At 40.2% G+C, this 24,398-nt stretch overlaps 1 protein-coding gene across 1 annotated transcript in view; it reads left to right on the top strand.

Annotated features, from left to right (window-relative positions):
- Window positions 1-24,398, top strand: part of Pappa2 (pappalysin 2) — a 235,288-nt gene that overhangs the window by 72,943 nt on the left and 137,947 nt on the right. The window contains exons 3-5 of the mRNA XM_021175322.2: window positions 5,762-5,907; window positions 19,582-19,875; window positions 21,908-22,100. Coding sequence (XP_021030981.1) covers window positions 5,762-5,907; window positions 19,582-19,875; window positions 21,908-22,100 — 633 coding nt within the window. The remainder of the gene's footprint in view (window positions 1-5,761; window positions 5,908-19,581; window positions 19,876-21,907; window positions 22,101-24,398) is intronic.

Here is a 24,398-nt window from a genome sequence, read left to right as displayed (position 1 = left end):
GTAGTACTATGTCCAATTTTCTGAGGAACCACCAGACTGATTTCCAGAGTGGTTGTACAAGCTTGCAATCCTACCAACAATGTAGGAGTGTTCCTCTTTCTCCACATCCTCGCCAGCATCTGCTGTCACCTGAATTTTTGATCTTAGCCATTCTGACTGGTGTGCTTTCAACATTCTTTAATTGCTTATAGTCCTTTGTCTAGGCTTGGAGCCCTGTGAGACTTCCTCCTTCCATGTTAGCCTGTCTATTGGTGTCACCCTTGTTTGGGTTTTATTGGGGCATCCATGTAGATAGAACTTTGTGGGTGCTGCTTCTCTTGAAATTTCTAGAAGACACAATCTCATGACACATTTCCTGTTCCTCTGGAACTTACAATCTTTTAGCCTCCTCTTCTGCTCTGATCCCTAAGCTTTACGTGCAGGAGTTGTGTGGCTGGGTACAACATGATCACTTTTTCTCTCCATTTTAGTTGGTTGTGGTTTTCTGTAATTGTCTCCATCTGTTGCAAAGAGAAGATTCTTTGATGAGAGGTGAGACCTATATTTATCTGTGGGTGTAAGGATAAATATTTAAAATGTAGTGAGGAATTGTGCTGGTTTAGTAAAATGCTGGTTGTAAGTTTTCCTCCAAGATTCATGGCTCCAATAGCCTCAGGGCCTGATTTTCTCTTGTTGAGTGAGCCTTAAGTTCAGAGAGCTATTGGTTATCATCAAGGTTCTCATGCCACTATTGTACCCTTAGGGATATCTTGACATGCTGGTCCATGTTGTTCTTGAGCATTTAACTGCTCTTTCTCTCCTTCCCTTTAGCTTTGCTCGGCACCTTTTAGTACCATGAATGGTAGTCCTCAAGAAGGACGCTTTCAGGTCAGATCCAGTTTGGATCTTCTGGGTCTTGTGTTTGCAGTACATAGCGTTTTATGTTCAACCTTTGGGAGGTGACCAAAGACAACAGCCATACCCTAAAATGTTTTTGGAGACTTTTGGACCACCCTGACTGCCAACATCATTTACCTCTTAATAAATCATTTCTGTAGGAAGAAGTTTGACTTTGAATTTAGGAACTACATTGACTGATACATTCTCAATTCTGAGCCAAGTTCTGGGTACATTGGTTAGTTCAGAAGCTAAGACATTTATCTTCATTAACTCTGAGTAATGTTTGAAGCGCTGTGCATGTTACAGAAGACAAGCTGACATACATATGAGGCAGCCGCACTGACTTCTACACTTTAGCACTCCTGGCTTTAGACAAAGATGTAGACAACAGTCTTTTCCAGCAAAATAAATGCTTCCTTATCAATTTGATTAAGGGCTATTTACAACCGTCTCTAGAGTTTTAACAATTTATTCTCCTTAAAACTTACTGACCTGTATATATATTTCAGTGGAGCATAGAATTCTGAAAAACCACACCCAGTTTGCCACTAGCATCACACCAGCATGCTCATCTGCAAGAGTAATTTATGGCTGGGGAAAGAGGTGGACAAGGAAGAAAGGGAGATGAGTACAGCCAGCCCCCACTGCTACTACTGCTGCTGGAGGAGCAAGAGGCCTTTTGGAGGATGCTCAGGAGAAATGAACAGAAATGCTGGGTTGAGAGAGGACAGATGGGTGGTGGCCAAGACTGGCAAACAGAACAGAAAAGCCTGTAACACACAGATAGCTCAAGGAAACCATGCCAGGAACAGGGGAATTTAGGCAAAGTGAGTAAGTATAAAAATGAGAGCAAATTGTTAAAGTACCACATCTCAGTTTTAACTGGAAACCTGTAAGAGGGACAGAGACAGAGTTCAACCATCATCCCGGGTGCCCTGTTCTTCTCGCAGGCTGACTTTAATCGGATCCAATCCCACTTCTTCTCTAGTTTCATCTCTTCTCCCAAACCCCCATTTATTGAAGCATTTCCACAGAAAAGATTTTCATTATGTCACCATCACCCCAACCATCAGTAAAAACCTAATGCCATTATTTTAACAAACAAGTAAAGAAAAGAGAAAAGAGAATGTGAGTAAGTGTGGAGAAACCAGGCAAGAGCCCAAAACATCGTGTCTCCAGGAAAATGGCTGAAGGAATATCCCTCTGATCAATCCAACAGTGCCTCATGGAGCTTAGATGATTGCTTGTGGCTGAGACATATTTTCCAATATATTACAAATGAATAAAACTACCATTTAATAACTCCTTTCTGCAAAGCATCTTAAGATTTACAGTGTGACCTTTTTGTTTGTTTGTTTGTTTGTTTCTTTCTTTCTTTGCTTTCCTTCCTCATTTTAGTTCTGTTTCAAGAAACATAAAAATTATCCTTTCTGGGATTTCCATTTTTTGGGTTCAGAATGCCAGCACTTTCTATGCATGCATTAAATAAGAGACACAGACAGTGTAGTTGGGAAGCAGTGCAAGCCATAGAAGAGGGGTCATGCTGTCCTAATGAGAGCTGGGAGTGTTCAGAGCTTATGACTTATATGGTAGAATAGCAGCCATGAAACCTAATCCTAAAAGAGATTTGAAACCTAAGTCTGCCTGGCTTTAGCTGTAAGAAGGGGGCTTTAGCTTTTCCTCTTTTGAGGATGGCACAACATGACCACTGTTGGAAGTACTTAGTAAGTTTAAGGACTACTGTGGTTTGTTTTAAGTTGGTCCTTCTGCAATTATATAAATACTCATAACAACTCATTATGTATAATGTTACTTGTATATATATTTTCAAATGTGAACATTTGGCATTGGATGGGTGTGCTCTTTCCTGGGGAAGACGATGTTTCCTGCTCTTGGCCTTCCTAATGTGCTTGTTATTCTTTATATATGGTTGAGGTCTTGTGAGCTTCTGCCCATCCCTATCCCTGACCCCCAAACCATGTTCATGTTGAAGTGTCTATTGGTGTCATTTTTGTCAGGTCATGGTCATATTTAGGCAGCAATATTGGCAAGACTTCACATGTGTAGCTTTTCTGACATTTCTACGGGACACATTATGACAAACTCCCTTCTCCTCTGATTCTTTCCATCCCTTTCTTCTGTAGTGTCCCCTGATTCATAGACGCAGGAGTTGTAATGGAAATGTATACCTTGGAACGGCCCCACTCCATTCACTGGTCTCTGCATTGTGATCAGTTGTGGTTTTTCTGTGATGGTCTCCATTTGCTGTAAAGAGAAGCTTGACTGATAGAGTGCTTTAAGAAAGCTTGATGATTTAGAAAGAGACAGGAGTGCATTGTTTCTAAGGTCCAGGAATGTGTTAGCCTCAGGAGGCTAGCTAACTTTCCAGTACCGGGCATGATTCTCTTCCATAAATCCAATTACCTAGCTGTGGGTTATCACTGATATTTAAGTGTCACTTCTTGTACCTTTATGAATATATTGACATGCTGGTAATTGTTGTGGTTCATGGGTGTTGCAGCTTGGTAGGACTGCTTAGTTGATTCACTCCTTTGGCAGCTTTCATAGTATTTTCTGGAACCATGGAAGCTAGACCACAGGAAAGAGGCTTTTGGGACAGATCCAGATTGAATCTTCTGAGTTGTGTGTTCTAAGTGTGTGGTGCATTCAGCAATAGGGGCCCACTCTTAACCCAATAGGCAATTAAAGGCTTCATCAATAATCTATGTTTGGGAGTCATATATTAATAGGCCCTCAATTCTGTAAGTACTCATATAAAATTGTTTAGTGATTTGAAGGCACTGTCTTAGGTTTTCTATTGTTGATGTTCTGTTTTATATTGAAATGCCACTGCCAAAAGCAACAGAAGAGGAAAGGATTTACTTTACTTACAGTCCCATTTCCTAGTTCATCAGCAAACACAGTCAGGGCAGGAACTCAAAGCAGGAAAACAGAGGCAGAAGCTGTTACAGAGGTCATGGATGGGTGCTTCTTGCTAGCTTGCTCCTCATGGCATGCTCAGTCTACTTTCTTACAGAACCCAGAATCAGTAGCCTGGGAGTTGCACCACCCACAGTGGGCTGGGCCCTCTCATATCCATCAGTAAGTAAGAAAATGCTCTACAGGTTTGCCTACAGCTTGATCTTAGGAAAACATTTTCCCAATTGAGGTCCCATCCTCTCTGATGACTGTAGCCTTTGTCATATTTACATAAAAACTAGCCAACACAGACATCAATTAGATCATACATTATTATCATAAGGAGATAGGAGTAGAGAGGAAGACTGTCTATAGATTAAGGGACACAACAAAGAAATTAATACACAGTGTCAGCAGCATTTGTAGGAGTTTTATGATGTTTTACACTCCCCAAACTCTCCTAACATTTATCTCTTATAACTTGTTTTCTAGACACTTTTGAACCATTTCCTTTAAAAAACAATGGTTGCTATAGTCATATAAAAATTAGATATATAACTAAACTTCCTGCCATCATAAGGATCAGGCAGTATGGGAAACTGAGAGGCTCAGGCTTTCTTCACCATCCAGAGGAAAATTCTCAGACCAAAGAATTCATCAACATCACTGGGTGGATCTGGAAGAAACATTTTCAGTGAACATGAAGAAATGAAAGTAACAAGTGCTTGCTGACAGGAGCCTGATATAGCTGTCTTCTGAGAGGCTCTGCCAGTGCCTGAAAAATATAGAGGTGGATGCTCTCGGCCAACCATTGGACTGAGCACAGGGTCCCCAATGGAGGAGCTAGAAAAAGGACCCAAAGAGTTGAAGGGGTTTGCAGTCCCATAGGAGGAACAACAAAATAAACCAACCAGTATCCCCAGAGCTCCCAGGGACTAAAGCACCAACAAAAGAGCACACATGGAGAGACCCATGACTCTAGTCACATATGTAGCAGAGGATGGCCTTGTAGGTCATCAGTGGGAAAAGAGGTCCTTGGTCCTGTGAAGGCTTAATGCCCCAGTGTAGGGGAATGCCAGGACCATGAAGGGCAGGGAGGGTTGGGTTGGTGAGCAGGGGGAAGGGGAGGAGATAGGGTATTTTCAGAGGGGAAACCAGGAAAGGGGATAACATTTGAAATGTAAATAAAGAAAATATCATGACCAAATTCTGGAAGACCGAACAAGCAGCTGAAAGAGTCAGATGCAGATATTTGCACCCAACCAATGGACAGAAGCAGCTGATCCCTATTGTTGAATTAGGGAAGGCTGAAAGAAGCTGAGGAGAAGGGCAATCCTGTAGGAGGACCAGCAATCTCAATTAATCTGGACCCCTGAGATCTCTCAAACACTGGACCAATAAACAGGCAGGATACACCAGCTGATATGAAGTCCCCAACACACATACAATAGAGGACTGCTGGGTCTGTGTTCATTCAGAGATGATGCACCTAACCCTCAAGAGGCTGAAGGCCTCAGGGAGTTTAGAGGTTAAGTGGGGTGGGGGTGGGGGCATCCACCTTGAGACAGGTGGGTGGGGAGGAGGTATGTGATATGGAACAGATGTGGAAGGAAGTTGGGGGAATAAAATATGGAGTGTAAAAACACTAAATAAATTAATTAATTAAAAAAATAAAAATAAAGAAAATATCTAATTTAAAAAAAGAAGAAGAAAAGGAAGTAAGGACAACATGGTGGCTTCCTGCAGATACTGTGGTATTTCAAAGCAGAAGGATTTCACTTAATGGGATAAATATCTCCAATGTATACTAGTGTCTTTTCCTGGACTTCATAAAAGGCATGCTTCTGCCTGTCTACCCTTCCAAAAGGCTTTGGTGACTGGAAAAACCATGACAGTAATCAGATCTGGCCCTGCTATTCTGCACCCTATGGTGTGACATTCCCTCTTTGTGCTTGCTCCCCAGGGCATACATGAGTGTGAAGGAACTAAAGGAGGCCTTGCAGCTCAACAGCACTCACTTCCTTAATGTCTACTTTGCCAGCTCAGTTCGGGAAGACCTTGCAGGTTCTGCCACATGGCCCTGGGACAAGGAAGCTCTCAGTCACCTGGGTAAGTGAAGGGAAGAACAGTGGTAGATAAAAGAAAAGACATCTCAGGAGAGGTTATGAAAGTGAGTCTGGGGGAAAAGGAAAGGTGAGAAATATGCAGACAGTGAACAGACAACTTTAAGCTGAGAATGACTGTTGGGGAAGTTAATAAAAATGTTTCAATGTAAAAACTAAGAGGTGGTAGATCAAAAACACCCAGAATGCTCTAAACTGATTCTGTAGTCTAGAGATAGGACCAGTCCTGGTGGTACAGGCCTTTAATCCTAGCAACAAAGGATGTTGGTGCTAAAAGATTAGATTGCAAGGCCTGCCTGGGCTATTGACATACATTCAAGGACAGCCCGGACTACTTACTGAGTAGTGGTTTGGTGATCATATTATCAAATGAAAAGTCAAAAAAGAAAAATCACATTGCATCCATGAACTTTCAATAACTACTGCTGACTGTACTGGGTCTGAATACGAATGGGTGAAACAACAGCCAAACAAGTGTAGGCGAGAGTTAGGGCACCCTATCCTGTTATGTAGATCCAGGGAAAGGAGAGTTATTGCCTTCAGTGTATACACACTGGTAACACAAACAGGCTCTGATGGGTAGTTGTCACAACTCAATGGTCACATAGGTAACCATGGTTATGATAAATGGATTATGAAATAGTCATGAACCTGTGAAAGGAACAGGTCATTAGTTGGGCTAATAGGGATAGGAGAGATTTAAGAGAGGGTGCGGGGGAGAAAACAGCTGGAATGTAGCATATATATATATATATATATATATATATATATATATATATATGTATAGAATTGCAAAGGAGCTAGCTTTATTTTTAAAAATTAGGTCTCAGTGTCATGGTGTATATATGATGCTAGGCATGGATGGTTGAGACAAGAAATATCACTATTTCAAGGTCACCTTGGGCAACAGAGTGAGATCACCAATTAATTAATTAATTAATTAACTAAAAGCCTAAACACCAGCTATATAACCCTGCACGGAGAGGAGATAAATTGCTGGGGTTAGGTCCAATTCATTAGATCCATTTTAAGTCTTAGAGAGGTCTAAAAGGGAAAATATCACTAAGGTGGCCAAAGTGTAAAACCTGGTTTAGTAATACTATATCAGAAAGCTGGTGGGCCTTTTGCTTAGCTCAGACACTCAAGGAGACCCCCTAGGAAATTCAAACAGGTTTCAGTTATGCATTTCCAGGATGACTAGATAAACTGGAGGCATCCTGATTCTCCATGAAGGCTGTTGTAAATTATTGTAGACTATCTGATGAGAGTGGGTGTACTAGAGGGTCCCAAGTCAAATAATCCAATCAAGAGTGAGTTTGGGTGATTTGAATTGCTCCCCCAAAACAACAGTAGGAGAGAAACTAGAAAGCATTGTGAGGGAGCACCCTTCTAATCTCCAAGGGTCACCTTTTTGGTGGATGTATGAGGGTCTCTGACAGCAAGGTATACCCAGCAGCTGTTGGATCTCGATTTCAAATCTTAAAAAGTGATTTTACTGGTCTTTTTGGAAATAAATCTGGCCATTTGACAAGAGTTGTTGGGATGGAGTAGATTACTGAATGTCTGGTCAGTTTATTAGATATGAAGGCATGATCAAGACTCATCCAATAATGCAAAAGTAGATGAACTGTTTGAACATTAGCTATGGGATGGCATCAGATATGCGGACTCAAGGGGTCTAATCCCAGAGAAAGAAAAACAGGTATAATTGAGTACTATAAGATAACCCATATTTCTTACTTTTAAGGAAATAACCAAAGTTCTGGTAAAAGGACTAGAATCAGGGCAGAAACAGCAGCCTAGAGTTTGCTTCAGACTCACCAGAGAACCAGAGAGTTCAGGCCCAAGATCCCAGGGAGATAGAAAGCACAGTGGGTCCAATGTTCGACTCATGATTATCCTTTCAGAATATTTGCTAATTATTTAAGGATGCATTATCAAAGCCAAAGCCTAGAAACCAATTCCAAAATGACTTCTAAGAGACTAAAAAGTGGAGTTATGACAAGTCACATGAGAGAAAGGAAAGAAAATGAAATTGGATGCTGTTAAGAAGGAGCACCAAAGCCATGTCTGTTTGCACCAGGGTATAGGGGGCTGGTTTACACTGGGGTTAGAATCCAACCAGAAGACTTCTCACTCGATCTTTACAGGAAATTCTCTTGCCTAACTGAGGGAAAACAGCTGGGGGAGACAATAGCATCAGGAGCACCCTACATAATTTTATATATAGTACCCAGCAGTCAATATAAAATCCCTTAATATTTTCAGGAAATACAGTCAAATGAAGGAAAACAAAACCAATTCAACCACAAGGACAAGATAACATGATCAAATCTATTATTCAGATGTTAGAGGCATTAGACACTGGGCTAATGTATAAAATTGGCTAATGTCTAAAAATACATAAGAGCTAGGAAGCTGGTTAGAGTTAGACTGTATAGGAAATCATCAAGGAAAATATTAGAGCTAAAAGAATAGTGCTAGTATTCAAATTCAAGAATTGGTTGAAGGCGAGTGATAAAGAAGTGAAAGCCTAAAAGAAATTCTAGAAATTGAACTTAGAGAAAGAGGTGATGAAAAAAATAAGAAACCACCTTGGGAAATGCTCAACAAATTAGATTACTTCATTAAAATTGGTAATGAAACTGGATTTCTAGAAGGCTAGAAGGGAACTGGACTGGAAATAATATTCACAGAGAGAATGACTGATCACCATTCAAACTGACAAAAGTTATCCATTCATGTATCAGAGATATTTTATAAATGCCAAAGAAAACAGGGTTAAAGAAGAGTCTCTCTGGACTACTGCATCAAAAGTGATGGAAACCAAAGACAAAAAGGAAAGTTGTCAGGTTAGGCAGTAGGAAAATGGATGGGCTATCTGAGAAGTCTGAAGACAGACATATTGTCTCATCAATGAAAACTGCATGCCCTCAAGTATTGGGCTGATAGCATTTTAATGTTAAAGAAAGTAGTTGCTAACATAGAATTCTAAATTTGACAAAAATACCATCTGAAAAGTTATATATATATATATAATTTCAGATAAATAAAATCAGAGATAATTTATCTGAGTGCCAAGAGACACCCTGGAAAAGATTAGGAAGCAGGAAGAAAACAATCTCAGGTAGAGATTGGCAAAGCAGCTGGTGATGCTGAAGAGAATAAAAACATCAAAGCATACAACAATGCCTTTGTTTTATATATATATATATGTGTGTGTGTGTGTGTGTGTGTGTGTGTGTGTTTATAGAAATAAAATGTAAAGTGCTAAAAAAGATAAAAAGGGGGGACAGGAAATTAAAGCATTTAAGGGTCCCCTTTCTTTGTCCAGTTAAAGCACCAATTTCATATCATTTTAAGCATAAAATTACAATTCATATGAGACTCTTTAGATCAGTATTTTTATCTAAAGATGTATCGATTAGTGAGATACTAATGAGCAGAGTGAGGCGGGAGCGATGGCTCAGTGGCTAGGAGTACATACAGATGATGCAGGTTCAGTTCCCAGCACACACACCAAGTAATCTCAATAACCTGCAACCATCTCTGAGGTTCTGATACCTTCTTGGACTCTGTGGGTATCCACACTCACGTGAAGCTATCTACACACACACACACACACACACACACACACACACACACACCTTCAAAAGATCTAAAAAAAAAAAAATCAACCCCCAAACAACAACAACAGAAACAACAAAACCCCTGAAACCCGAATAGAGAAATTCCAATACAAGAGCACAGGTGGTTAAAGTATAATGAAATATAATAAGTACTCTGGCAATACGAATCCAAAGGAAAGCAGTTTTCTAATATCAGATGAAGTACACTTTAAGGTAGTAGTATCTGAAATATACCAGGCTAATTTTTTAATACAAGAATAAATTCAATTAGAAAATATAGTTGTGATAAATTTGGATGTGGCAATTAACATGGTCTGAAAAAAAATCCATGTATAGAAACACAAGCAAAACTATAGTCATAACTGGTGGTTTTAAAATGGTTTTCTTAGAAATTGATAGGACAAATAAATATTCAGCAGATATCTGAGAGATATGGTTAAAAATTTGGCTCAACAGAATCAGACTGTGTATTTACACAGAGCAGAACACACATTCTTTACATCTGCTATGGAAAACTTAATGAAGGAGTTCTTGACCACAGAGTAATTTTAGAGGATTGAAGTCATAAAACTTTTCTCTCTCATCTCATTGTAAATAAGCTAGAAATCAAATGATAAGACAATAAAAATGAGGAAACCTCTGACTATTTAGAAATTAAGGAATATACTTTTAATTAGCCATAGGCCAAATTATAGTGGAAGCAGGGAACTATTTTTAAATAAAATGATTAAAACTGTTATAAAACAACTGTTGTGCATATGGAGACACAAGCAGGGGAAACATACAGCTTTAATTATTAAAAAAGGGGAAAGTCTACATATCAAGCCAGGAAAAAAAAGCCTATTAAACTCAACGAAAGGAGTAGAGGAAAGTAGTAAAATCAAGGCAAAAAATAAATTTGTTGAAAATAAACTTTCATTAGAAAAAATTAACAGATAAAAAAGGTTTTGAGGAGGGAAAACAAGTCTTGGGGAAGTGAATTGATTAATTATAGGAAGACAAACTCACCAATAAAAACGACAGGAAAGGAATCTATTCTTTTATTTAAAAAAAAAAAAAAGAAAGAACTGGGCTGGACATGACGGTGCATACCTTTAATCCCAGTACTCAGGAAGCAGAGCAAGGCTTATTCTGTGAGTTCAAGGCCAGCGTGGCCCACACAATGAGTTTCAGGCCAGCCAGAACTGTATAAAACTTACATACAGCCTTAATAGACAATAATTATTTTCAACTAGTGGTTTTGGAGCAGTTGTATATCCACAGGCAACAGAAAATGAGCCTCAGTCTGAACTTTGCAACTTATAGAGAAATTAAGTCAAAATAGAGCATATCCTTAAGTGTAGAAAGTGAAACTATAGAGTGCCAAATATGGGCAAATATGGGCAAAAATGTTCAGAATAGGGCTGAGCAAAAAGTACGTATATAAAATACTAAAAGTATGGTTTACAAACAAAAGCTTACCAGTTATGCTCCATCAGTATCAAAAACCTTTGCTGACAGAGTCTGCTCAAATGCATAAAGAAATAACAAGCTGTATAAAATAATAATAAAAAAGCACACATCTGGAAAATGATTACTATTTAGAACATTCAAGTTCTCAAAGCTCAATAGAGAGAGAAAAATTAGACATTTCAGTTAGATACAAGCATAGATAAGAAAAGATGTTGTATGAGGAGGATGCAGAGCTAAACAATAGTCACAAGAAATAAAGCTTGACCTCCTTAACAATTAGAGAAATGTAAATTAAGACTACCATCAACTATTACCACCCACCTATCTGAAAAACTAATTGAAAACCTATCACAGTGAAGGCCTAGAAAAGCTGGATTGGCCATACATTGCTAGTGGGAATCTGAAAGTGGCATAGTCACCTGGAATAATTTGCATATTTCTTATGACTATAAGGATTCCCTAGCTAATGATCCAATAATAAGACTCCTTGCTACTGATGCCCAAGAAATGGATAGAGCTGTTTTCAAATATATATTTACAAGTCCTTATGTATAACAGTCTAAAGGTGGAAATGACATACCAATGTCCATTGGTACTGGTTACTTAAACTGTAAAGTATCCATGTAATGGACTACTGTCTAATATTACTTACAAAAGGGAATGAAGCATCAATACTTGCAACAACATGGACACATAGCTAGTGTATTATACAGGGGGGGGGGGGGGGGAAGGGGGAAGAAATCCAGGATCAAAGGTTACTTGTTCTTTCTGAATCCCTAAGTGAAGTCTTTCAAAATGATAAAGTTACAAAGAACAAATTATTGGTTGGCAGTAGTTAGTTTGGGGATGAGACAGGAATAGGTACAGGAAAGATACAGACGTGTGTGTGTGTGTGTGTGTGTGTGTGTGTGTGTGTGTGTGAGAGAGAGAGAGAGAGAGAGAGAGAGAGAGAGAGAGAGAGAGAGAGAGGATAATAGGAGGAAGATTTTATTGGTTGTGTTTTGAGAGAGGGTCTCACTGTGTAGCCCTCACTGACCTGAAACTCCTTATATAGACCAGCGTGACCTTGAACTCATAGAGATCCTGCTGGCTCCAAGTGCTGGAATTAAAGGCATGTACTGCCATGTCCAGTAAGGAGGAAGGTTTTAATGATGAGCTGAGTCTATATTTTGAGTGTGATAATGTTTATATAGTTGTATACATGCAATAAACTTACAGAGTAAGTATGTACACACACAGGTGTAAGAACTGGTTGGTCACCTCTACACATACAGAGAAAACTGTGCATATGGTGAGTGTGCTGGGAATGCTCACAGATAGAGGAGCAGGACAACAATTTAGAGGAGGAATTACATCTCCATGCAAAGATAGAAGCAATGTTTGTAATTTATCTCCTGGAAATCTGACTCAAAATTGCATCGCAAAAGCAGCTATGGATGTTTTTGTTTTTTAGCACTTTGAAGAATGAGAGTGCTCTCAGAAGCTGGGCTGAGCGGCTCACTGCTCCAATTCAGTATGAAATTGCTTGTGTATCTATTTATTGTTTTCTATTCAATCATACTTGTAATTTGCAAAGAGAATACCAGTGCAGACAGCTGGCATCACATGATAGAGAAAGACATTGAGGATATTCTAAACAGTCTTGCCACGAGGCTAGGTAGGATTATGTTTGTGTCGATGTGCAACACCTCATCACGTTTAAGGTGAGCTGAGAGAGCTACACATAAGCATCATCAACCCCACGGTTTGGAAAACCAAATGAAGTTTCTGATTACCAATGGCTTCCACTCTGGGGGAATCCCGAGGCTCATTCTGCTTTGCCATCATCACTGTTTCTAGCACCAAGTATGATATTTGTCTTTCCAGTTCTATGCTAATGGAGGGTAGAAAATTTTTTATAAATAACACCTGAGTTACCATTATGGCTTTAGAGAAAGAATATTTGACTAAATGGTAAACCAGCACTTCCATATTAGTCACTAATACCATAGTCACAACCCTTCATTCATTCAAGTGTTCATGCATACATTCATTCAAGAGTGATTGGTGAATCTGTTTTGTGGCAATACAGGAGCAGGACAAAGTTAGAACAGAACAACACAGAGCGCTAGTGGAAGATGGACACATAACAGATACTTATGCTGTGTGTCACAGCAACACAGAGGGCTAGACAGGCCCTGGAGACAAATGCCAAACTCTTCGAAAGCAACATGGGAGGTATTCCCAGACAGCTGACACTTGAAATAAGCACTGAAGGACAGATGAGTCTAGGGTGTTCTTGGCAGAAATGAGAGGATATCTTGCCATGTACAACTTAAGAGATGCCCTAATAGATGCTGGTAAAGCCTGCCCAAGCTTTGAAGTAGGGTGAGTTCTGCATGGCTCCAGTAGTGCTCCCCAAATTTATCTTTTCCTTTTGTGTCCCCAAAAGAATTTATGAAAACTTCTGCTCTCTTTCACATGGTCTTAGATTAACATGGAAAATTTTAATCCATAAATTTAATTAATAGCAAGCAATACAGCACTAGTAACATATCTAAAGTATGAAGTGCTGAATATTTCTTCCCAGTCTAATTGTCATTTCAAAGGATTATTTTTTATAGTTAGGCAGAAAGTTTGCATTACTTTATCATTAGTGAAAAAATTATATAGAACCTATATTTCAATGAGATAAGTGTGGTTCCTCACACCAATATTAGTTCTTCTGCATGAAGATGGGTAGTGATTATTGGTATATAATTGAACATGCTAAATTATCAATGGAATTGCTTATTTTCTTTATCATGAATTGCTGAGAAGTTTCCTATAAAGCCTCATCAATATGACTGCTCAAACATGAGCTGACCAAGGGTGACACCAGTGGATATACCAAATGGATGGATGAGAGCCCATGGGTCCTCAACCCTATATAAAGAACTAGAGCATCTAAGGAAAGCTAGGAATGGAAGATGTCATCCCAAATGGCCATCCAGGGCCAACTGGCCAGCCTTGAGAATGTACATTGTATACTAGTAACAGACAGACTAAACAATTTTTATCTAGGAATATATATATATATATATATATATATATATATATATATATATTCACATACATACACATACACATGTATTTGTGTGTGTTCAATAACAATTAGGGAAAAAAGATGCCATGAATTTGAAGGAGAGCAGGGAGAGGTATATGGGAGAGTTTGGAAGGGTGAAGGGAGAAACAGTGCAATAATATTATAATATCAATAAATTAATATATACATAAGTAATGGACTAGATGAGGAAGTGGGAGTTTTGTTTGACTTAGTATATCATTGTGCCAAGGCAGAAACTATAGCAAAAGGTGGAGAAAAAACTGAGATGTCTTTAATGCCATGGAAAGATGTTGGCTCTTTTATTAAGCAAATAAATGTGTTTGTAGACTTCTTACAATGGGAGAACTGTTCATAAGAGCAAAGGGATATCCCTTCATAAGTCATGGAAGAACAGGGCAAGTGATGAGAAACATTTGAGGGAAATAGGCTCTGCCTGGGCCATAATGAGAACAAAACATATTGGACAGATTTCACCTAGAACTTCAAATTCTGATATTCAAGGTCAACCAAGATTTTATGCACTTATATGTGTGGACTACAGAATCAGCTCCCCCATTTATTAAAAGCATGTTCTTTTCTCATACAATGTATTCTGATTTCAGTTTCCACTCTCTCTACCCCTTCCAATTCTTCCCCGAACTCCCTTCCCATCGAGATCCACTCCCTTTCAGTCTTTCAGTAGGAAAGAATGGACTTCTAAGACATAATAACAAAGAATCACAAAATAAACTATAATATGGGAAAACAAAACCATGCCGTTGAAGTTGGACAAGAAGAGCCAACAGAGGGAAAGGGGCCCAGGAAAAGGTCCAAGAAACAGAGACACACTCATTCACATACTCGGGATTCCCACAAAAACACTAAACTGAAAACCATAGCATATGCACAAAGGGCCTGGTGCAGACATGTGCAGTCCCTGTGCATGCTGCTCCTGTCTCAATGAGCTCATATGAGCTTTGCTCAGTCAGTTTAGAGGACTATACTCCCGCTGGCCTCACTGTCCATGGCTCTTACACTTTCTGCCTTCTCTTCTATAAGGTTCACTGACCTTTGAGTCTAGGAATTTGGAGACATCCCATTTTGAACTGCATATTCCAAAATCTCTCTCTCTCTCTCTCTCTCTCTCTCTCTCTCTCTCTCTCTCTCTCTCTCTCTCCCTCTCTCCCTCTCCTTCTTCCTTTCCCCCTCCCTTCCTCTCTCTTTCCATCCTTCCTTCTTTCCCTCTGTGTGTGTCCTGTCTGAAGAGATGACTCATCTGTTAAAGGATACACTGACAACTAAAAAAAAACAAAACAACAACAACAACAACAAAAACCCACCACCGATATCAACAACAAGGAAACAAAACAAAACAAAACAAAAAAACAAAACCCAAAATATAATCATCTTAAATATAAAATCTTTGAAAGGTCTTCTCTTTTAAAATCCATCCTGGCAATTATTGAATCCTTGATTCAGAAACAAAGCAAAGTAAAAACCAAATCCAAAGCAATGCCTGGCTGAGAAATGACACGAGGTACATGCACACAAGCTTAATTAACAAGTGAACTGCAAAGGTGCTTATTACCAGCAGCTTATTACCTTTCTGATCCCTTTCTAGTAACAGCCGCAGGCTGACCTCATCAGATCACGTTTCTTGCATGAGGCAGAAGTACTTGAGAGCCCCCAGTGCATGACAACCAGGGATAGATGTAGCTGAAAGGGCACACAGGGACATAAAACTGACATCAGATTCTGTAATCTTCATTTCATCTTGAACATACAGGGTTTGTTCTGCCTTGTCTGGAACAAAGGCGTCCATCCAATGAGAATGCAGGATGCAGAACTAATAAAGCCGCAGAAGTCTTAGAGATGTGTAGTCGCTTGTCTGGTTCTGGATAGGTCCACACCTCTTTGCAGATCTCATTCTGTTCTACGTTCTTTCCCCCTCCCTTCTGTCTATCCACCCACCCTTGCCATTTTCTTCCCCTGCCTTCCTCAAGAGTACTCCTTCCTTAGACACTGAGGCACATTTTTACACATTTCTTCCTTCATTGTAGACAATATATTTGGGGGGGGGGGAAGTGTACGGTAGCAAATAACTGGAAATAATTATATAGGCACTTACAGACCAGCTCTGGACTCCCTGATTTACAGGCATATAACATTCAACCCTAAAAGTTTTACAGAATCATTTAAAAATAATGCCAACCAGTACCCTTTACTCGAATTGCTTAAGTTTCTTTTTAAATAGAAATAGCTTTGAGAATAAATCTCTTTACCATGAGCTAGTTGGCAGTCTTGTGTTGGTCCTGGGGAAAACCATTGAGAACTTGGGAACATAGCATCACTCTGGAAGCTTGGCTTTCCACAGCTTAGAGTCATCTTTTCATCGGCAACTTCTCTCTCTTTTCTTCCCCTGCAACATTCCCAAGACCACACAACAACTCTGCCTTACTTTTTTAGCTTGTTCCTCGTAATCAAAGCTGAAAGGCCTTCTAAGTAGGCACATCTGCATTCCTCCTGCAAGTCCATTAAGGAACAGCTGTGCCACACATGGTCGCCAGTTGCTAAGTGCAGAGAGTTCCATTCATTCTGTGCCGCATTTGAAAGTTGATTGTAATAGCCCTGTTCAGAGTCAAGTTCTCAATGCACACATGCAAGCATGCAGCAAGTATAAATGTACTCCATGATTGACCTTGACTTCTGTTTTGAACACCCATGTTAGTGAATAGTAGGAATGTACTCAATTGACTCTCATTTCACTCGAGGCTTCATCTAGCTGGAAAGATGGTTCATATATCCAGACTACAGAGGGACCACTGTAGGGTAAATGTTTTGCAACCTGCTTTTAATAAGGGTTGAACTTCTCCTCTAGCCTACCTCCCTAGCAGGGGTAGTGGAAGAGAAGTTATTAGGATGTAGAGGAAGTGGACCTGTTGAGCAATCGTTCTTTGGAGGCAAGCTTGATCTTTCTCAAGAAGTCCAGTCCCATAGCAAACATCAAATACAACTCAGCAGGTACAATCCAGTCCTTCCAGCAGGCAGATACAAGGCATGAACCAGCAGCTGTAGTTGAATCCTGGAAACACGGCAAGGCTAGCCAACTGGCCTGAGGTGAGGTCATGGAAGTGGCAAGCTGCAGAAACCCCACAAGCAGTTCTTGGGCAAGTTTCTCTCTGGAGTCACCATTGCTGGAGCTCAACAATGCTATGTAAGGCAAACCAGCACATGGATGTTATTTGCAAAGAATAGAAAGGCAGAGCAAACCAATGCTCAGTGTTCATTCCCCAGTGTCTGTGGGGTTATATTTATACTACTTCATCAAGCATCCTTTCACATGTTTGCTATATACAAATATCTCTCACCTGTGACTACTCCAGCAAAACATCCTTTCTTTCACCTGTGTCTGCTTCAGGAAAACATCCTTTCACCTCTGTGCCCCAGCAAAACATCATTTGACATAACTAACTTTTCAAAGAAATTAGAAATTTCTATTTCAGACCATGGTCTGTTTTGTCCATGGTGAGGCTGACCACCTGAGATGATCATCATTCTCATCACAGCCTCGCACTCATGTAGTCACCTGGGTGACTTAGGTGTCACTTTGTCACTTTGTGTTATCTTCCCCACTTCCTCTCACTTCCTCTCCATCCAGCCACTCTTCTATAGGACTGGGACACTTCCTCAGAAATCTACTTCTAGAATGATATAAAATCGATCTGCTTTTGATTTCATAAACCCTCCTTAAAATTTGATATTCAAAAAGATAGGATGATCAATTTTATCTGACTCATCTACATCTACACATTCCCAACACATCTTTATCTCTTTTCCTTCAACTTCTGAGTTGTTTTTAGGCTAATGTGTTAATGGGTATTGTTGATACTGTGAAAGTAAAGATGTCAATGTTCAGTTAACTTGTCTTACTGGCCAATTCTCAGTTCCTTCAGGACTCAGATGACACAGCCCTTAGAAATCCATATCCAGGAAAGGATCTTCTGGGTGGTGCTTTTGAAATTCTGTTGTTTACATCCTAGGGAGGTAAGACATGCAGGAGACTATGACAACAGAAAAAGATAACAAAGACTTAAGCAACAATGTCAGTATTTGAGAAACTCCTCCCAGATCCACCCCTTGTTTCTCACTCCTCTTATTGTTATATGAATACATACAAATATGAATACAACCTTGTGAGAATATTTAGTGGTTTTCCTATGTATACGTTATCAGGGATGAATAGTTAGTATTAAATGACCAACTAGAAGACTTCTTCCTGGGGAAGATAATTTCTTCCTCTTTGAGAAGTCATTAATTGCTTGTACCTTTCCATTTAAGGGTGACTTTCCACAAAATTTCTCCCACTGAGGTTGGCATCTCAACTGGTGTGACCGATTTGCAGGTCTTGTTTTAGGCAACCATAATGCTGAAATCTCATGGGTGTAGTTTCCCTAGCCTATAATATGAGACATGATATTGCAGTAGCTCTTTAGGTCCCCTGGCTTTTACAGTTTTTCAATTCTGTCTTCCAAGATGTTCCCTGAACCAAAGGTGTTGTCAATGGATGTACCACTTGGAGCTGAGCATTTCATGGTCAGGTGTTCTCTACATTTTTGATCAATTGTGGACAAGTAATTCTCTTAACTCATTTATTAAGCATCTAGTGTGTATTGAACACCCTTTCATTTATTATGTGTGTATTCACATTTATGTGTGGAAGCCAGAGACTGTTGTCAATGTTTTCCTCAGTCATTCTTTACCCAAACATTGATGTAGAAGATCTTATCTAACCTGAAACTCACCAGTTCTGCTAGACTAGTTGGCCAGCAAGCCTCAAGAATTTCCCTTCTCTACCTCCTTAATGCTGAAACTCAGCTTGTGCTCCTGCTCCAGTCGATTTCACATGAGTAGCAGGGATCTGAGCATAGCCACTCATACTTACAAATCAACCATTTACTGACTGAGCCATAGCCACAGTTCCCAAATAATCCTACAGTACACTGATGTTAGCACGGTCACCCCCTCTTTACAGGCAGTAAAGCTTCTAGGAGACAAGATGGGTAATGGCAGAGAGTATATAGTGGAACTAGGCATCTCTCCGTATGCTTCTCCCTGGATCCCAACCTCATGTGCACCTGCCCATAGTAATGGCTCTCCAGCCAAGCTTTTAAAATACTAATGAATGAACTAACTCAGAAATATTTGTTGAGGTTAGCAACTATAGCTTCATTTTTCTCTCCCTTCAGTGATTTAATTTATACCTGGGGCTGAAGATCTTTCACCTCTCATACATATATGTTTGCTCACAATAAAGACCCAATGACAGAGATTAGAGAAATGTCTGCTGATTAGTTCTGAAGGTGTCCATAGAACATAATTAGATGCCACTACATTAGTTATAAACTATTTTTGTAGAGGTTGAGATGGACTGTTTGGTGTTTGTCAAAGGTATAACTAAGGGTAGCTGCTGTTCATTTATTTTTCTCAAAGGTGTTTTGCAATCTTTCCATTACAGGTGGTGTTGTCCTCAACCCAACCTATTATGGCATGCTTGGCCACACCAACATCATGATCCATGAGGTGGGACATGTCCTGGGACTCTACCATGTATTCAAAGGAGTCAGTGAAAGAGAATCCTGTGATGACCCCTGTAGAGAGACAGTGCCATCCATGGAGACAGGAGACCTGTGTGCTGACACTGCTCCCACACCCAAGAGCAAGCTGTGTCGGGACCCAGAGCCAGCTAATGACACCTGTGGCTTCACCCTCTTCCCAGGGGCTCCATTCAATAACTACATGAGCTACACAGGTATCACCACAAGCCAGATGTTTTTGTTTCCTGTTAAGATCATTTAGTGTCTTTGGGAATTGGTAGGCTGTAGCTAAGGAAGCCAGGAAGATTCATGTCACATGAATACTTTGTGCTGGGTATTCCTATATTTTCCATGTGTTTGTTTGAAGTTTGACAAAATACTGAGATAGTAAATGGTCTTGTTGACTGGATTCTCTTTCATGAGAGCTTGAAAGTGAAACACATTTCTGTCTTGAATAAAATGGGGCAAAGTTGGAAACCCTCTTGAGATCTATTCAGCTCTTTACAACGTGATGATTCTCATTGAAGCCTCTACCCTAAAGGCTCTCTAGTCTGATAGTGATGAATGACAGATCTCTGGGTGGAGACATCCCTTCATTACTTTTTCAGATACTGTTAGAGAAAGTATCCAAGGAGCTGAAGGGGGTCTGCAACCCTATAGGTGGAACAACAATATGAACTAACCAGTACCCCAAGAGCTGGTGTCTCTAGCTGCATATGTAGCAGAAGGTGGCCTAGTTGGCCATCATTGGGAAGAGAGGCCTCTTGGTCTTGCAAACTTTATATGCCCCAGTACAGGGGAACAACAGAGCCAAGAAGTAGGAGTGGGTGGGTAGGGGAGTAGGGCGGGGGGGGGGGGGGGGATAGGGGACTTTCAGGATAGCATTTGAAATGTAAATGAAGAAAATATCTAATAAAAAATGAAAAAAAATGAAAAACAACAAAAAACAAAAAAAAAAACAAGCTGACTTGATTAAGTGAAACACCAAATCCCTTTTATCCTCTGTAAAAAAAAAAAATCAGATTTTTCTTCTAACTTAACATTGACCCTTAGCTGACCTTTTATGTACTATGCCCCAAATCATATTATTTCATTTTTAAAATGGTGTCTTGTTGGATCTGGTGAAAATTACATTGTGTGGCCTCATTCTTCTTGGGGTCTTCTTCTGGATCCTCCTTCTTGCCTGTGTCTCAGACTTTCCTTATTTCTGACAAAAAGTAGCAATCAGTACTCTTCTAACGCTGGCTATAATTATAATTAAAGCTGCTAACTACTTTGATTTCATCACCTACTCGAGTGGTAAAAGAAGGCAACCTTTTTGTCCCGTGTCTTTATACACTACCTAGAAACTTTTAAGATGTTCCTCTCCAAATTTTATTGCTGTCAGCAATAAATTGAATTCATAAGCATCAGCACCTCTGTCTCCCTCAGCGAGGAATAGAGAGATGGACCTGGAGATACAGAGTCTAGGAAGAGACTCTGTAAGTACCTGTCACCCTTAAATGTGGTAGAGACAATGTTGAGAAGCAGAATGGGAGGTTGGTCTTGTCTAAATAGAAAAGTGCTTGAAATGAAGATCACTCTTTTTCAACCTGATGAAATGTATAATGAACACAGGGATTTTGCTGGCTCTGGCAGTAAGATTTGGGACATCATTTCCATCCCTAAAGCTTCCTAAACATTTCAGCTTCCTCTCTATTGAGCATCTCCAGTGAATACTCACCCTCCTTGGGCATGGTCACAGGGCTATGTATCAGGAGGTTACCATCAGTTTAGGACAGTGGTTCTCTATGTGTGGATCACAACCCTTTTGATGTTGTATGTCAAATGTTCTTCATATCAGGTACTTACATTACAACTCATAACAGCAGAAAATTTCAGTTATGAAGCAGCAATGAAATAATTTTATGGTTGGGAATCACCACAACATGAGGAACCGTGTTAAGAGTTCACAGCACTAAGAAGGTTGAGAACCACTGTCTTAGGACAATCCTGTGACTTCACGACAACCTGAGAATATAGTAATGACCTTGCTTGTGAGAAAAGCAAGTCTCTGCTTTCCCTTTTCTATGTCTGAATTTCTTTCTAGAGAAGAATTCATTTCTTTACAGAGTCTGATGATTTCTGAGTCTGTTAAATGTAAGATGTAGGGTGCTAGGGATAGCAAGAACAGAGTGATATCTGTCTTGCATTTGTGCACTGGTACAGGTTACAGCCTCCACATATTTTTTTTTTCTGTCTTCACAGATGACGAGTGCACTGACAACTTCACCCCTAACCAAGTGGCCCGGATGCATTGCTACTTGGACCTCGTATACCAGCAATGGAGTGAAAGCCAAAAACCTACCCCCATACCCATACCACCCATGGTTATTGGGCAAACCCACAAGTCCCTCACTATCCATTGGCTGCCTCCAATCAGTGGAGTTGTGTATGATAGGTAAGCAGTGCTCTACTGTTTTTGAACTATTAAAAAGGTGGGGGAGGGGAAGAAGCCCCACCCCCTGAGTCTGCTCTGGGCTCAGCTCCTTAACAGAGCAAAGGGTCTCTCATGGGAGCCAGAGGTATATCATGTGTGCTTACTCCATACAAGAGTGGCATTGCACATCTGCGCTAGCCAGCTGTTCCTCTGCAGGGTAGAGTTTCCTTTTGGACAGTGATGACTGGGGAAGGGGGAGCAGATCATGTTCCTTTAGTCAGTTCTCAGGGAGAAAGAAACTGTAGGGGTTTATAAACTGAAGCCAGCATTTCTAATACTGTTGCTGTGCTCTGCCCGGTGGCCATTCTCTGAAACTGTTTTCATCTGTTTCTATCTGCCCCCTCTACTGGCAGCTAGTGTTTTTGTCTTTGACTGCCATGGTAAACACTTAATACATACTCATAGAAGAAAGTCATGATACCTGAAGCTAATTATCATTCTTCATTTGCTTACTTATAGAACCTATTTTCAGGAAATTTGTTACAATAAGATAGATAGATAGATAGATAGATAGATAGATAGATATGGTGTGTCTTATGTGGCAATAGGTAATGTGGTTTAAGTGAAAGGGCACCTTTGACCCATGTAGACTTTGCTTTCTGGAAGCCTACACCCAGATGCTGAATAATGGGGAAGCTGCTTTCCCTTCAGTCCTGCTGTATGGGAGACACTGATATCTGGCTTCACTTGTTTAATGTAATCCTTACAGTGAGCATCATTCTTGCCTGTGAGTGGGAGACCCATGGGGCTGGCTCAAGACCCCACAACAGGTGACTCAGGGGGAAATCTAGAAGCAAGGGGCACAGATTAGATGAATACTTTGAATTTACAGTTTTCCCATTTAGCAGGTAGACATCTACTCCTTCCTTTTTCTTAATATAGTATTGTATTTGAGAATTTCATATAATGAAATTTGATCATATTTGCCTTCATTCCTCCCTCTTAACTCCTTCCAGATCCACCCTCACCTTTTTCCATGTCCCCAAATATGTGGCCTTTATAATTAAAAAAAAAATCCCCTTAGGTCTACTCTGTGCTTTCCACATACTTGTGGATGTAGGACTACTGGACTATGACTCTCCTTTTGATAGCACTTTACTGTGGATATCTAGGTTCACCTACCCTGAGCAGATGGCCCTGAAGTATGTCCTTATGCTCTCTGGATTTAATGGAAGTCCGAGGTTTGGGACAGAATAGGAGAGATGAGGATATTCTAAAGCCAGTAGATTCTTCTTCAAAGTGATGTTCACAGTTTCTTGAAATCCTCCTTCCTTGACTCATACTTAGTCATGACATCACTTAGCACTCACAGCGCTACAAAGTAGCCTGCCTTGTCATCAGCGCCCAGATTTTCTCGGGGTCCTTTGGTGATTCAGCATACATCTATGCAATGTGTATAAGAATCCTCTTCCTGCAAGTGTGACCTTGTGTAGCTCTGGCAGCACCAGCTGAACAGTAAGTCCTCTGTGGGTACATGCAAACCCCAGTTTTACATCAGTTTACGTAACACGTGTAAACAATTTAATCTTTCAATTCTCCCTCTGGTACAAATGTTACGATAAAGCAGACATCAGCACTGGCTGGCTGAGAGTCTGTTGGCGGAAAAGATGGCAATTTGCCTCCTTTTCTCAGCTAGGTGGGCTGCAGTTTTGAGGCCTCCTAGCACGTGTGCTGGAGAGACTCACGTCACACGTCCAGCAATTTGTGTCATGCCTGGAGTAATGTTTACTCCACCCTTGTAGGTATTTGGAATCCCTGTGTCAGAGAGGAGCCCCAGCTACGCACTCTGGAGCTGCTGTAGAAAGGCAAATGCATCAGGGAAATGTGGTTTGGAATTGTGTCCACATTACAACGAGGACTGCGGGAATGAGAGGGTGGGTCTTCACTCCACCTTCTAGTTGCCAAAGTACAACACTAGATAGTGTTTGGGAGCTTGCTCAAAAGAATTAAGGAATTTGTGATATTGGGCAACTGACTTAAGGCTTTTTGAGTTCCAGCTTTCTCATTTGTAAGCATGGTAGCTTCACAGGGATTAGAAAGAAGTTATGAAAACCACAAGGCTAGGTATGCAAGGTGCTTAATAGATAGGGGCTCCTTCATAATCATGGCTTTTGTTTAATAATATGGTTTCATTAGTGTATTATAAGATAATAATCTGCTAGTCATATTTTTTGATATACTACTTTGATTTGAAGCTAGCATTTCAGATATGCTGTTCACAACTGGGTTTCTAAGAAGATTCCAAGTATGAGAGAGAGA

This window comes from Mus caroli, chromosome 1, assembly GCF_900094665.2.
Source record: "Mus caroli chromosome 1, CAROLI_EIJ_v1.1, whole genome shotgun sequence".
NCBI lineage: Eukaryota > Metazoa > Chordata > Mammalia > Rodentia > Muridae > Mus > Mus caroli.
The sequence above is the reverse complement of the archived record's forward strand: the minus strand, read 5'-3'. Positions and strand labels throughout refer to the sequence as shown.